Source organism: Rousettus aegyptiacus, unplaced genomic scaffold (assembly GCF_014176215.1).
Source record: "Rousettus aegyptiacus isolate mRouAeg1 unplaced genomic scaffold, mRouAeg1.p scaffold_m13_p_13, whole genome shotgun sequence".
NCBI lineage: Eukaryota > Metazoa > Chordata > Mammalia > Chiroptera > Pteropodidae > Rousettus > Rousettus aegyptiacus.
The window spans coordinates 32,962,753-32,978,847 of record NW_023416288.1 but is presented as its reverse complement, the minus strand read 5'-3'; the positions used below and the strand labels follow the sequence as shown (position 1 = coordinate 32,978,847).

Genomic DNA, 16,095 nt, shown 5'->3' with positions numbered 1-16,095 from the left:
GCCTCTGTTCCTGTCTGGTAGACCCCTGGATAGTCCTACACAAGCTGTGGCTGCCCCACCTCTGTGTTTAGCCCAGTTGAAAGTCTTCCACTCCAGCTCGATATTTACTTTCTCCATCGAGCCTTTTCCAGCTAGTTCTGCCCACACTCGTTTCCTTTTCTAAATGCCCCTTGCACAGTTTAGTACTTTGTTATTCTCTAGTTTTAAGTGTGCCAGAGCTATGCTCTAGACTAGATGATATGTGACCTGGCCTTGACTTCTTCCTATGAGACAGCATCACACAGGGTAAAGTTCTCAAGTGGGGGAACTACTGTCTGGTCCCTCTAACTAGGCCTCAGTTTCTTCGTCTGTGAAAATGGGGGGAGGGAGTGATGGTTACCTGCTTGAATGTGTCAGAGCATTGTTAGGATCAATATAAAAACCCAATGGCATCGGCGAAAAACTTATGTACAATTTTTCTCTCTCAGAATGTAGAATGGAGTTTGGATCAGAAGGGAGCTTAATAAATACTTATTTTTTTCTACTTGATAATGATTATGTTGCTAATGAGCATCTCCTTAGTGAATGCTGTGTTGTTACTGTAACTCCAACTCCAGTGATTAATATTACGACTTGCAATGACAGGAGCGTAACCTGCTGTGTTTTTACCTATTCCAAGAAGGGACGGCGAGCTCACAATGTTTAAGAAAAACTACCGGAGAATCTCTTGAAATGCAGTTTTGTAATTTTTAAAAGTTTATTATTATTTTATTTCTTAAAGCAAATTCATGTTTCTTAGGGATATCTTACTCTGTTTGGGTTGCTATAGCAAATTACCATAGACGGGTGGCTTGAAAACAACAGGAATTTGTTGCTCACAGAGCTGGAAGCTAGGAAGTCCCAGATGAAGTCACCGGCAGTTTTGGTGTCTGATGAGAGCCTGCGACCTTATTTATAGAAAATCATCTTCTCACCATGTCCTATGACAGCTGGGACAAGGGAGCACTTTGGGGTCCCTTTTGATAAGGGCATTGGTCTCATTCATGACAGTCTATTCTCATGACCTAAGCACCCCTAAACACCCCAAATGCAAGTAGCATCACATTGAGGATAAGATTTTAGCATATGGATTTGGAAGAACACAAACATTTAGTCTATAGCAAGGGATTTATAACCCAGCACAGGAATCATCAAAAACTTCATCCTGATCCATTTCTCTACTGTTACTTACTTGTATCACTACCTTAAACTGAATTGTGATCCCCTCATAGACTTTCGGGGACAGTTGGGCAGGATCGATTATCCCCACTTCATGAGTGAGAACTCAGAAGTTCAGTGAATTTGAAGGTCGGGGAATCTGGAAGTAACTGAGTCAGAACCACAGAGTCACGTGGCGTGAAAGTTCAGGCATTTAGATTTGATGTAATAAGGGGTTTAAACTTTTGTTTAGCATGAAATTGCTGGATCATCTTCTAATGATTCATATGTATATTATTCCTATTATCTCTGCTCCATGTAGCCAAGAGTTCTATACATAGTGACGAATTTTCAGCCTGTTGGTGCTGCCAAGTGAATCTTTGTGGCAACTTTCTTTGTATAATACTAACTTCAATGAAGAGAATTTCCAAATATATACTAGGTTAATAAAGAAATTCGACACTGTGTAATAATAAATTGTGAGTGCCTAAACATTTTAAGATTTTTAAAAATGCTTTTTTTACATATTAGTATTTAGTTCAAAGCACAAAGAAACAAAACTAAGGAGAAATTTAGGAAAATTATGGAACAGTTTTTATCTTAGTTTCATTAAAGGGAAATTATTCTTTGGGGCCTCGATGACTTCATTGGCTGAAAAAACATTAGAATTTTTTTATATGGAGAATATTTTATATGCTGTAAGATTCTCTAAGTCATGGTGTACACAGGGTTTTCGTAAGCAGTTTTTAAAAATCCCATAAAAATATTTGTGCATGTTTTTTACAGTGTGGTTCAAAGTATAAATGTAGGATGTGACTTGTTTTCTTTGGTTTAGGAATTACATGTAAGAATCTAATAACATTCACTTTAAATTAAGTGCAATACCCTTTAGCTAAATTGATCAACATACCCCAGGTTATGTAAATGGTAGCCATACAACTCAGTGTATCTGTTTATGACTCACATTCGAAGAGTAGTGGCCTAAGAAAGTGTATGTACCCCAGCTGTCTGGTTAGTAACTGCTAAAAACATTTGGCTATTTCAGTTAAAATTCAAAGACATTTAAAACTCAGCTTCTTATTTGCACTAGCTACATTTAAGTACTCAAAGCCACATGTGGCTAGTGGCTACAGTATTAGAGGAAATATAAGACAGTTTGCAGAATGTTTTGTTGGCCAAGAACCCTTTCTGCTGACAGAATGGGTGAATGAGTTTAAGAAAGATTCCATGCGAATGGGAGAAAAAGTTCAGAAAATTGTTCCAAATTAGCATTCCCCTGCTCAATGTTTCCAAACACTTCTATTGTTACACACACACACACACACACACACACACACACACACCCCTGAGAGTTTTGTTATCATAGATCATATCTTTATATTTTCCATAGCTAGTGCTTTAATATTGGTGAAACAAACCTTGCATCTGCTACTTGAGGGAGACTGGGATTGAATGAATAACTTAAAGAAATTCTCACTGTTGCAACAACAGATTTTCCACTGGAGCAATTTTGAATGCATGGTACTTTATTTAAATGCACATATATACAAGGACGACACAGGGAAACCGCAGAGTTGAGTACAGTGGCTGCATGCACTGGGAGGACAGGCGGACTCTAGTTTTACAGAATGAATATGGACTGAAAATAGGCAAAGACTGGAGAGCAAGTTTCATTTCCCATCACCACATCGAAGGGTCTTCCAGCCTGTCAAACATAAGAAGCAAAGCATGTAAGAGAAGCTTCCCAGCTTCCTGGGAGGCTTGCAAGAGTGAGACATCCCATTCTGAACTGAAAGATGATCAGAAACTGCTGGAAAGGCTCCTGTTGGCATTCTGAATAAGAGGCCATGGAACTTCAGAGCAGGAAACAGCGGTGTACTGTGCAAAGACCCAGCTGAGTAGCTTTTGCTCATGGTAACAGGAGTCTCGGGCAAATCGCAGAGGGACTATTTAAAAGGCTCTATATTGATCAAAGAAGCCAAAGAAGTCTGCAATATTTCTGAAGATCAAAACCACAGGAATCACCCAAAGCTGTAACAAGAAAGTTATTGTTGCTCAACTCTGAATATGCTCCCTTTGTTTTCCTGCAAGGCTTTTTATGTAGTGAGATGCTATTTCCTAGACTATAAAGAACGCTTTTTAAGAAAATAGCATTCACAGGCGACTTCAAGGCTGTCAAGTTTTATCTCCTAACTACACGTGATTGTGGCTGTCAATCAGGGTGCAATTAACTTTATTTCATACACTAACTGTGCAACTTCAGGCCACAAAACAAAGCACAGCAGCAAGGTTGTAAGTAGGTCTGGATGGCTCTTTTTCTTATCTCAAGTAGATATAGCTCACCCTAAACTTACTGTAGCAAACATCACATGCATGTCCATGAGACGTAAAAAAGCATTTATTGGTTATTATATAAAAAAGAACGCTTATGAATTTCCATCTGCTTTCCTTGCATTTGCTGTTTCATTCTGGCTGGTACCTCCAGGGACAAAAGCATTGAGGTTTTATTCCAGTTCAAATTGTTGTTTCCTTCAGAGAAAACAACGCTGACAACTCTAGAATTGCACCTTCACCCTGGCCGGCCATTTCACAAGAGAACAGAGAGGTGAATGGGAGGAAAAGTGGTGGCTCGGTGGGTTGTCCACTTTATTCTCTAGGGGGAACCCCAATCAAGAGTGACACTCTAGTCCCACTCACTGAGCAAGTGTTCTAGTGACCTCTTCTGGGGAACTTGGTTTTTGCCATTGTCGAGCTCTGGATTTAAGGCAGGCAAGCTACCACAGAAATGGACGAACCATATGCTGTGTGATCTTGCTGGGGGTAGAGGCTGGAGGCAGCGGAGGATGAGCCAGTTATGAAAAAGGAGGAAGACCAGGCTTCTTTTCAGCAGCACTCCTTGTCCAGGAGCCATCAGAGGATCCTGGCCCAAAGACCGACACCCAGACATTGGTGGACACCTCTCCCAAGACAGTGCACACTCCGAGAAAGCCCCAAGGCTACAGATAAGCCCCTGAGAATAATATGCTGTCCAATAGTCATTCACTGAATGCAATAAATTACTATGTGACATCAGCTGGACTAACATATGTTAAAAAGCAAACAGGAGCACCCCGTAATTTATCTACAGTTTCATGTAAAACCAAGAAGACTGAAGTAAGGCTCATGAGGGATAGTTCTTAGGACATCTAGACATTCTATGTAGGATATAAAAACTAAGGATTAACCCAGCCAAAGATGGGCGGTTGGTCATTGAATGTTGAGATCGGGATTCGCTCTAGGCTCTCCCAATTCTAACACAGTTAGAAATTCTCTATAGAGTAATTTCTAGGGTAAAAGTCACTTGTATTTAAAGTTTTCAAAGAAACACCATATCAGCTGGGGTAGAATATATTACCCCACAGAAGTTTAGATATTTGCAAATGAGTGCATGAAAAGAAAGGTTCTCTGCTCCCTGTTCCCCATGCCCATTTCTGCCCAAGGCCTACCTGGTCTGGAACACCCCATTCCAATGCCTCCTCCCCAGGCAGCCCTCTCTGGTTTCCCTCCCCTGGGCACCTTGAGCTCTGCAGCAAAGTCCCACACAAGCCTTTTTCATACCTAGTTCTGGGAACGTTTTCTGTACTTTCTCTCATCAAGAGGTCTGAAATCAGTGTTTCAGGGCTGGATCGTTTTCCATATCTAAAAAAAAAAAAAAAAAAAAAAAAAAAAAAAAAAAGGAAAGAACGAAAAAGAAAAGAAAAATATTTTTAAAGTAAGTTTAGAATATTCATTAAAACTTTTAGAAAAAAAGAAGATAGTCTCCCATTTGGGGTATTAAATCTAAAAGTTATTTTCAGTTGATCATCTGCTAATAAGTAATCTAGGTGTATGAAGCACACATTATCAGAAACGTCATGAATATGATTTCAAATTATATAGATATAATTTTGTTTCAATATCTAAATAACTTGAGATTATTTAAAACCAACCAAACTCCTAATTCTTGCCTGTTAATCCACAAATAATACATACATATATATATATATACACATACACACACACACATATATACTTACATACATATACACACACACACACACACACCTAGGTGAAGGAGATAAAAATACATCAAAGCATGATTTTAAATGTTTCCATAATTAGTTAATTGACTATAGTTCTGAATCATAGTTTAAATCTTAACAAAGAGACCAGATGATATTTCAGAAACATTCCTAGGAAAAAAAATCAGCAGACTGAAGTTTTAGACCCACCTGTCTTTCAGCCTGTTTTCTCATTTGTAAAAACAAAATCTTAACTCATGCCTAAATGAGAGTTTTTGTGAATATCCAATGTGAGTCACAATGCTTTGAAAGTGAAAAAATAATACACGAATGCAAGTTATTGCTGTTGAAATTTACGTATTCTTACAGAGAGCAACTTAACCTAGGTCCTATATTTTCCATATTTATTTGGGGTACCACGAGCTAAAAACCTTCTCTCATGCTGTGATTTTAATCTGCCCTGTAAATATAAAGGAATCCTACTGGTCCATAGAAATGTTCTTGGTCTTTTTTTTCTCCTGCAGCAGGATATGAATAGGACAATATATAAATGCAAGGTTATGCTTTCCTGCCAGGATGGCATATGTTACCTGCTCAAGGTGAGTGAGTGCACTGATCACTCCCTTACTCCCTCTCTCTCCCTTTCTTTCTTTCTCACTGCTAAAGAGTCTAACAAATCTATAGTACTAAGTTGTATTTTTTGAAAATGCTATTTCTGCCTTTCTTGAAAAAGGCATTGGACACCAGCCACCACTTTGTTCACAAATAAAAAAGTAGCCTGGCATGGATTGATTAGCTAATAAGCAAACGGAGAAACAAAGCTGTCAGAAGGTATACTGTAAATGCCAATCAAGTACAATTAAATCTAATTCGGGGGGAAAGATTCCCTATCTTTGTTTCTTTTCTGGGACCCACAGGAAGCAAAAATGAGCAAACTCCCCTGCTGCTGTCATTTGTAAGATTTCCTCAAAGATTTTTTATAGTTGTGGTATCAGATTCTAGGCTACTGCATATAGTTATTTATTCTGACTATTGGTTGATTTCACAACCTTGAAACTCTTTGGCACCTTTAACTCATTTATCATGTTCCAGTGAATGAAAGAACTGACCAATATTTTCTTCAATTTGCAATTCAAGAACCAAAATCTATAATAGCAGGATTTGCACAGTCATAAAGTACAGTGCTGTTCACTGTTCTTCCTTCTCTAATTAATTCTCAATTGTCCTTGTTCTCTACGATTCTTTAACTTTCAAAGATGGAGTCTCTAGAGATAAGATTCCCAAACCTGGCTGCATATTAGAGTCACCTGGAAAGCTTTTAAAACCACTATAAAGTCCAAGCCCCACCATCGCCCTTTCGCCAGGTTCAAATTTAACTGGTTAGGGGTACAGGCCAGCCTTAGTATGTTTTTTAAATTCTCTAGGCAATTCCAATATGTGACCAGGATGGAGAAACATCAATCTAAGGCTGGGTTTCTCAACCTCGGCACTATGGTCATTTTGGGCTGCATAACTCTTCGTTGTAGGGGGCTGTCCTAGGCAAAGTAAGATGTTTAGCAGCATCCCTGGCCTCTACCCATTAGATGCCAGCGACATCCACCCCTTGTTGTGACAACCAAAACTGTCTCCAGACCTTGCCGAATGTCCTGGGGAGCAAAAAGTCAGCCCCAGTTGAGAACTACTGATCTATATAAGCAACATGTGTTAGATCGTGCTCCAGAATAAGTGATGCCGCTTTCAGAAGCAGTGAACCACGGTATACAGCTCAGACACAGACTGAATAGAAAGAGAGAGGAAAGAGAATATTAATGCCAAATTAAAACATATATTCACAACTGACACTATAATTTTCCAAAAATCCCAACATGCACGTATGAGTGGGCAGGTATGATGGGAAGGCGATGAGCGCACACAATGGAGATTATTGGCGTAGATTATAAACCTCTGATGGTTTCGAAGGAGGACCCTATGTGAAGATGAGATGGAAAACTCCGCTTCAGGACCAACTCATCCCCACTGAACCTGACTCTCTTCTCATGATACTCAAGTCCCTTTTCCTTATTTTTTATCTCATCAAGATATTGGAGATCACACTGACTGCTGATGGTGGTGACAACATCCAAGGAAAATCAGTAGGGAGGGGGCTCCAATTTCATCACCCCTAAAAAGTTTTCATGAAATGTTCTTAGTTTCATGATACGTAAAACTGGAGATAATTAACCTTACTTCTAAGCTTTGAGGTAAAGACTAAACAAAATAATGCCTCGAAAAAAAACATTTGAAATGCTAAAGCTTTATACCATACAATAGTAAAACTTTATAGTAATCATCTTTGTAAAAATAAGTTCTATTGTGCATCATAACTGACAAACTAAATAATTAACAAAGGTTTTCATAGAAAATATAAGAATATCTTATTTGTTCAAGTTCTTTTCTCTGTCTATATGATAGCATAAGCAAGAATCTGAAACAGCTGACTTTCTAATAAGTCTTTTAGGATATAAAACATTGTTGCTTTTCACTAATAAAAATCATCAGGCTTCAGGGATCATAAACTGAAACTATTTAATTCTGGTACTTTTGTGCATTTCTGATTCTATAAATTAGGACTTTTAAAAAAACTTTTCAGGACAAAATAGCTTTTTGATGAAACAAATAAAGAAAACTTTATTTTAAAAATGGAGACTCTTTCCCCTTTGGATCCTTTCCAACGATTCCCTGACTTGTAAACAATAAAAATATAGTAAAAACAAAAATTACACTTTACGAAACATAATTTAAACATGTTAAATAACATAAATGCTTTTAAAGGACCCATAATTTTTAGCTTATTAAGGTCATTTGATCTCAGGAATTAAAATAGAATATTTGATGATTTACAATTAACGTGAACCAATTTTGGAAACAAATTTAAAATTCTATATTATTTGTAAAATTGTTTGAATTGTGTTTTTAATATTTAATGTTGAGAGTAAAAAAAAAAAAAGATGTGGCATTTCATTTTAGCTTCCTGGGGTTTCAGAATGAAGTTTATGATATCTCAAATTCCTTGTAACCCTTGGATTCATCCTGGAGTGACTGGACCAATGTAAGTTTCTAGTTAATAAACCACCAAGCAGGCACTTCCTTTTCAGACCTTCTACTAAATGAGAAAAGTCTCTGCATTTTAGATCAGCTCTTCTCTGCTAAATCTCTATTTATTTGGACCAGAATTTTCAAGTAGGGTCTGAGACTTAAAAAAAAAAAAAAAAAAACTGTTTAGAAGAAAAGAAGATAGCTCTATGTGTCGGTCCCTCGAGACTGTCCTTCAGCTGGTTCTGGGCAGGTTTGAAAATCTGGCAACGTCTTCAGGACCCAGCTGCCTCCCCCCTGGGTTTTGCTGCTTTTCCTGGACACCCTGCCTTTCCTTCGCCCCACAGCGCTTCCCTGGAGCACCCCTGAGCCCCTCAAAGGGTACTTCCCCACCCAGGTTTCCAAACAGTCTCCAGCGGCTCTAGGAAGAAAAAGACAAGGGGGCAGGTGGGAGGAGACAGCCAGCCGAGGAAACCCGAATGTGGGGCTCAGGTTTCCGTGACTCTAAGTTGCAGAGGGACATACTCGGTGCCCTAAGCAAATGTTTGCTTAGGGCACCGAGTATGTCCCTCTGCAACTTAGAGTTGATCCTGATCCTGTCCTGCCCTGGAATATAATGAAGAAAAAGAAATGGTGCCTGTCCTCTCTTAGATCCCCCCAGGATCACCGGGGGAGCCGGCAGGGAGGTCCCGGAGTGGGTCCCGCGGAGGCCACGCACCTCTGCCGGGTGATGAGGTTGATGTAGTGTCGCAGCGCCGAGTAGTATCTGGCCATGTCCTCGGCAGGAGCGTCCTCTCCAGGGTTGTCAGGCTTGGAGGGATACGCCTCGGCCAGCGCGCCCAGGCACATGAGCAGGGACAGGGCAAGAGTCAGAGTGGAGAGCCCCAGTGGCTTGCTCCCCAGCATCTGCGGGCACCGAAGAGGCACAGGGGGTTCAGAGGACACACGCCCCACACCTCTGTCCTCTGCCTCCCGCACCTGTCCCGCCACTGTCACCCACGACCCGAATTTGCGCTCCACCCAGCGCGCCGGAGGGAAGCGCAGCTGGCGCGCACCACCCCGCCCGCGCGGCCGCTTCGCTCCGCCGGAGACTCCGCGCAACTTCGCTGCAAGGCGCGGGGCGCAGGAGTCGCTCCACGAGAGGTGCAGAGTGCGGGGACCCCGCGCCGGTTCCGACACTTTAGAAACGGAACGAGAAGTGCCTCCCGCTGGGCTGAGGAAGCAGCACTTTCCTACCCTCTTCCCCAAATCCCTGTCAGAGGAGAAAAGTTTCTTCTCTGACACTTTCGGGGTGCGGGTCTGCAGGAGCTCCCCGCGCGAGGGCCGAGACGCGCCCCGCGGAGATGGAGCGGAGGGGAGAAACGCACCCCGGGTCAGTGCGTCTCGGCTCGGATCCCCGGGATCCTGGGAAAGGGGCAGGGCCAAGCTCCCGGGACCTGTCACTGAGGGGCCGCCTGGGAACCCTCCCAGCGAGCGGGGACCCCTGAGAAAACTGGGGTCGCGTTCTCCAAAAGGTAACCCAGAAGACTGGCCAGCCGGGAGGGTCTCGCGGAAGCAGCGCGGGCGTAAACTCAGAGGGGACCAGAAGGGGCAGGTGGGGTTTGGCCGCCGAGAGCGGCGGGCGCGCTCGGGGACAGGGAGAGGACGAGCGGGGGGCCGGGGGCCGGGGCCGGGGCGCGACCCTCCCAGCGCCCCGCTGCTCCAGGGAGGGGGGACGGCGCCCCGGGCAAGCTCGGGCTGGCGGCACTCACCGCGGCGGGCGGGCGGCGGGCGGCGAGGGCTGAGCTGTCCCGCGTGCCTCCCCGAGGGCTGCGAGCGCTGCGAGCTGGCGGACGGGGTGTGGAGAGCGGGTCGCAGCGGGGCTTTTATGGCGCTCTCTCGCTCAGGCAGGAGGGGCCTTGGGCAATCACACTCGGTGACTCCCACCCGCCACTTCCCGCCCCCAAGTAGCGAGGGGCGGGAGAGGGGGCTGGAGCCGCAGCCGCAGGAGTGCGGGCTTCGGGAGCCACCCCCAGCCGCTGTCCCGCCCCGGGCCCTGCCAGGGGCAGCGGGGCCTGGCGCCCTGCGAGGCAGGCGGCGCGTCCGGTCCGGTCCGAAGGCGCTGCCCTCCGCAACCTGCGCGCGAACCCGGCTTTCCTCCACTGCCCGGTCCAGGGACAGGAGCAGCCTAAAGCCTAAATCATCTTTGTTACCTATTACCGGGACGACCAACTCGTTTGGCGCCAGGGTAGGGGGACCTGAATCCTTCACTTAGGGGAGCATCTCCGGGACGCCAGCGGCAACCGCGCGGGGCACAACTCCCGCCCGCGTTCAGAGGCGCCCGCCTAGGTCCCGAGCGAGAGGGTCCCCAACGCACCCCTTCCTCCCAGGGACTGAGAATGAGCTTCCAGGGGCTTTGGCGCCTCTCCCCAGCTCGTCTTGCGGGGCTACTAGCCCTCCCTAAACACTTGCCCAAACGCGGGAACCTGGCTCAGCCCGGACCTGAACGAGTGTGGCGACTGAAAACTCTCCAGAGGCATGACATGGTAAACCCACTTCCTCGGGTATTTGGAAAAGAGGCACGTTTCAGGGGTTGAGGGACCCCTTACAGCTCGATCAAACTTAAGATTTTGGTCCCAAGTGACCAGTACTTAAATGAACAACAATATCTCTTTTCTCTGTTAGCCCTTGTTTAGTCTCAGATATGTTCAATTAATGTTGATTGATAATGTGGGTTCTGGTTGAAATAAAATGCTTTAAAAAAAAAGATCATTAATTTGCACATTGCATTAAATGAATAGAAAGGTACAGAAACTATTTTTACAGGTTCAGGATTTTAGGTAGTGGACTACATCTTAAAGTTCCCCGAATGTCCCTCAAAGACTGAATCTTTCTAAATAAAATGGTCCGTTAAGAAATTAAAGCGCATTGTTACATGTTATTTTAATGCTAAAATGACAAGTGATTCCATTAAACTGACGCTTTGTTTCTGTGCTGTTTCAATAGAATTGACTTAAATATCAATTACTGTGCAACAACCAATTCTGTGCGCGTGTGTGCGTGTGCATGTGCGTGTGCGTGTGTGAAAGAGAGAGAGAACGAGAGAGAGAGCGAGAGAGAGAGCAAGAGAGAGAGCGAGAGAGAGAGAGAGAATTTGAAGACTAACATCTCTTTCACTTAGGCAGATGCTTTTCTTTCCAAACTACATAAACATATGCCAGAGACACAAACTCAGGGCTCTCAGCGTTGCTCGGGACTGCTTACGGTGAAGAGTCTTTGGTAAAGTCTTAGAGCAAAATACCTTCTAACTTAGAGCCTTTCCTTGATAAGGGGAAGAACACAGTCCACTTTTCAATAAAATAATCTTTTATATCCTAGATTCACATTGGTTGAAACCCAGATTAGAAGGAGTCATTAAATTTGGGAGAAATTACTTCTAAGGAGATGCACTACTCTTAGGTGGGGAAGAATGTGTAACTATGATTAATTTAGCATAGGATAATATCACTGGTACCCCAATATATGAGCTTATTCTCAGAGTTCAGCATTTGGAGAATGAAACATGGAGCCACGTGCCTCACATCCATAGGCCTTTCCCGGGTCCCAGCTATGGTCCCTGGCTCTGGGTTCTCTATATTCTGACTCTTCTCTCTCAGGACTTTGCTCCATTAATTGCCTCTTCTCTTTCCTATTATTTTCTATGTGTATCAATATATATACTAATAGCTTATAAATTTGCTTGAGTTTGTTCCATCAAAGAAACAAAGCAAAAACCAAAATCCCCCCAAAGCAAAACAATGGTCATCTGATCCAGCATATCCTTCTGCTTGCTGAACCATTTCTCTCTTTTGTTTCAAAATCAAGTTTATTTATTTATATGTGTATTTATTCTTAACAGCTTTATTGAAATACAACTGGGATATATTAATCTACTAATGTTTAAAATATTTCATCAGATATATCCTTACATATATCCTACCATGAAGTCATCACCACAAAGTAATGAACACATACATCACCACCACCAATTTCCTCATGAGGCTTTGTAATTCCCCCTTCCTGCCTCTCCCTAGCCCCCTCCTCCACTGAACTGCTTTCTGTCATTAGAGATTTGTTTGTGCTTTCTAGAGTTGTATACAAATAGTTTCAGAGTATGTACTCTTTTGTGTGCCTTCAGCATCACTATTTTCAGATCCACTAATGTTGTGGTATGTATCACTAGTTCGTTCCTTTTTTACTGCTGTGTTGTATTCCATTATACAAATAAATAAATAAATATATATATATTTAAGATTTTAAAAAATCTGTTCAACTACTCATAAACTTTAGATTGTTTCTAGCTTGGCCCATTACAAATAAAGCTCCTATGAACATTATTTTACAAGTCTTTGTATGGACATGTGCCCTTACTTCTCTTGGGAAAATACATAAGGGCGGAATGGCTGGATCATATGGTAGGTGTATGCTGTCTCATAATTTACTGAAGATCTGTTCACTTTTTGTTTTGTTTTGCTTTTTTTCTGTGTGTTTTATTGGATAGTTTTTATTGCTATGTCTTTGAGTTAACTAATCATTTCTTCTTCAACGTCTAATCAATACAAAGATCATGTAGCTTTCATCTCTAGAATTTCAGTTTATATCTTTATATCTTCCGTGTCTCAACATGTCAATCTTTTTTTCAGGCTTATTGAATATGCACTAATAATAACCTGTCTACTACTTGTCTCATCTGTGTCATTTGTATGTTACTTTGGATTGATTTTCACTTCACTCTGGCTTCTAGTTTCCTTCTTTATCTGCTTGGTAATTTTTAATTGGATATCAGACATTGTAAATTTTACCTTGTTTGTTGGATACTTTGTCACCCTAAAACTATTCTTGAGCTTTGTTTAGGGACACACCTAAAAACTTGGGGACAGTTTGATCCATTCACCATTCAGGGCTTGCATTTAAGATTTTTTTTTTTAGGTGGGGCCAAAACTGGCTTTAGTCTATGTTTAATTTTTCTCCAAATGAGGCAAGAAACTTCTTACTCTTACTGATAACTAATGCTCCTGAATTGTGACGTTTTTCCTTCTGGTAGCTGGATCAGGCACTGTCCCAGCTCTCCTAGAGCACTGGACAGTTTCTTCTTCTACTATTGTTTTTGTGTGATTCTTTTCCTGGTCTCAGGTGGTTCCTTAATGCACGTGAGCTGATCAGCAATGCACTAAATACTTGAGTGTTCTCTTCCTTATCTAGTACTCTACCTGTGAACTTCCGCTGACGGCTCCCCACACTCCCATCTCCATCTCCTCTGTCAGGCTCTGTTTCGATTCCTCCCTCTGCGATGCAGCCTTAATAATTTCTTCAGGCAATAAAGTGAGATGGGTGCAGGGTTCCCCTCATCTGGTTCCTATTTCTAAGAGAACACTATATTTCTTGACTGATGTCTGTCCAGTTTTGGGTGTTGTTTCATATACTTTTCTATGGTGTTTTAGTAGTTTCAAATTGGAAGATAAATCTAGTTCCTCTGTCTACATCTTGATCAGGAGTGGAAGTCTCATAGAAAGTCTTTAAAAAAAAAAAAAAGATGAAGAGATGAAATACTGCCATTTGCGACAACATGGATGGATCTGGAGATAATTATGCTAAGCGAAATAACCCAGACAGAAAAAGTTAAAAATCACATGATATCACTTATATGTGGGTTATAAACCTAAAAGCAATAAATGAACAGGACAAACAGAGACTCATGGACATGCACTATAGACTAGTAGTTATCAGGGGGTACAGGGTGGGAGGAGGGGGAGGTAGACAGGGTAAAGTACATCAAATTTGTGGTGACAGAAAGAAATATAACTATGGGAGGCAAACACACAATGTAAACATATATATATAGGCCTTACTGTTAAAGTGTACATCTGAAACTTATTGGATTTCGTTAACCAATGTCATCATAAAAAATTAGTTTTTTTTAAAAAAACGATGTTTCTACCCATTGCCTCTTCTTCACCTTTGATTGATCATAAAAACATGGCAATATACGTTCTGTCTGAATCTAGCAACTGAACCTGCATCAATAAGACCTCCTAATTACAAGCCGCATGGACCTTTACTAGTCACCTGACTCCTCTTGACCATTGCTGCTGCTGGTCTCCTTTTTCTCTGAACTGGTCAGTCTCCTTTGCTGACTTTCTCTTAGATACCCCAACCCCAGCTTTAACTGTTCTACTCCATACACACTAACAAAGAAAGCTCCTCTACTCCCATAGCTTATGAGTCTGAAATCTCTAGCACAGTGCAGTTCTTATACCTGGAATCCAAGGTGATATGTCCAACTCAGAAAATTTCGATCAAAAGACTTAAATTTGGATTATCCAAAACAAAGCTTCCATGAACATAAAGGCCTTACTGTATATCATATGAAGTCCAAAACATTTTTTAAATTCTTAAATTGAACTACAAGGCTCACAAATTTGGGGCCCTACGAACTCCTAGGCTTATCTAACATAATTTCATCTATTGGCCTTCTTTCTGCTCTTTACATATGTCACCTTGCCCACTCAGGCCTTCATTGTGCTATGTCCTCTCTCTGAGATTCTCTCCCAACTTCTTACTTTACCAACATCTAGTTTCATCTTGAAATGTCACTTCTTCATGGAGAATTTTCCTGGTCCTCCAGGATGGATTAGGTCACCTACTATAAATTCTTACAGGACCTGGAATTTCTCCTTAATTGCACTTAGCTACAATTGAATTTTGTACGTATTAAGCAGTGATTGCATTTCTATTTAATATCTGTAAACTTTATCTTGTAATTTCATAAAATAATGATACATTTTTCTTATATCTGCATCTCTAGTATGATTCTTAGATCTAAGTAGATTTCCAATAAGTATGTCTTCATCAGAATAAATATCAGATTATTCAAAATAAATATCTGAAGTTGAGATTTACATCTGAGTTTTAGAGGAGCCTGTTATAATTTAGGACAAGAATTGGCAAACCACAACCTTTGAGCCACCCCGACCATCAATTTATAAAGTTTTATTAGAACACAGTCACACATATTCATTCACATATTGTCTATGGCTGCTTCCTCCTACAGTGGCAAAGTCAAAAAGTTGCAAGAGAGTATAGAAGGAAGACTAATTTTAGCTTACAAAATTAAAAAATTTACTCTTTCACTCTTTCTAGAAAGTATACAGACCTCTGATTTAGAATTTAAGTATTTTATATAAATAATAAGTAAACATAATACGCAATTTGAGGGACCTTAATATGCCAAACTATTTCCTGCCTCAGGGCCCTTGCGCAGGCATTCTCTGCTTTAAATATTCTCCTTTCTCTGGCCAGGAGGTTTTCTGGCAGACTTCCACTTACACTTCATGTTCTACACTGGGTATTTCATTTCTCCATGATCCTTCAATCTTAGGGAAGTTTCTCCCTATCTTACCTCACTATATGGTTCCACAGCACCCCAAACTTTCCCTTTGAAGATACTTTCATCATTGTAGCTGTCTACTTAGATGTAAAATCACATGCGTTATAATTTGTTTAATGTCACTAACATTTCAAAAGTGTAAGCTCCATGAAAGCCAGGGTATATGTTTCGTTCACCATTATACTCTCAATACTTAAACTGATACCTGGCTCTTAGTAGGTGCTAAATAAAAATTAGTTAAATGAGACTTGGTATGTAGTATATATATTATATATATGTAAATTGTAAATGAAGTTTGTTAGAGTTTTAGAGGTCAACAAATATTCCCCTCCAATGGAAACCAACTGATAGTCAGAAATCGGACACAGAGGTCAAAAAACCAGTTTTAGTGCTAGTCAGTTC

At 41.5% G+C, this 16,095-nt stretch overlaps 1 protein-coding gene across 1 annotated transcript; it reads right to left on the bottom strand.

The window, feature by feature from the left end:
• Positions 1-2,680: 2,680 nt before the first annotated feature.
• NPY (neuropeptide Y) lies at positions 2,681-10,100 on the bottom strand. Its single transcript, XM_016159593.2, has 4 exons — positions 10,040-10,100; positions 9,007-9,194; positions 4,774-4,854; positions 2,681-2,881 (listed from the first exon to the last, which is right to left on the bottom strand). Exons 2-4 carry the CDS (start codon positions 9,192-9,194, stop codon positions 2,857-2,859), a joined length of 294 nt encoding a protein of 97 aa, XP_016015079.2. The 5' UTR covers positions 10,040-10,100; the 3' UTR covers positions 2,681-2,856.
• Positions 10,101-16,095: the final 5,995 nt, after the last annotated feature.

Excerpts from the sequence above, each read along its gene's own strand:
- NPY (XM_016159593.2), bottom strand. The coding sequence starts at position 9,194 with ATGCTGGGGAGCAAGCCACTGGGGCTCTCCACTCTGACTCTTGCCCTG. Across the intron at positions 4,855-9,006 it reads AACCTCATCACCCGGCAGAG|ATATGGAAAACGATCCAGCC; the intron begins GTGCGTGGCCTC and ends TTTTTTTTTTAG. Across the intron at positions 2,882-4,773 it reads GAAAACGTTCCCAGAACTAG|GCTGGAAGACCCTTCGATGT; the intron begins GTATGAAAAAGG and ends TATGTTTGACAG.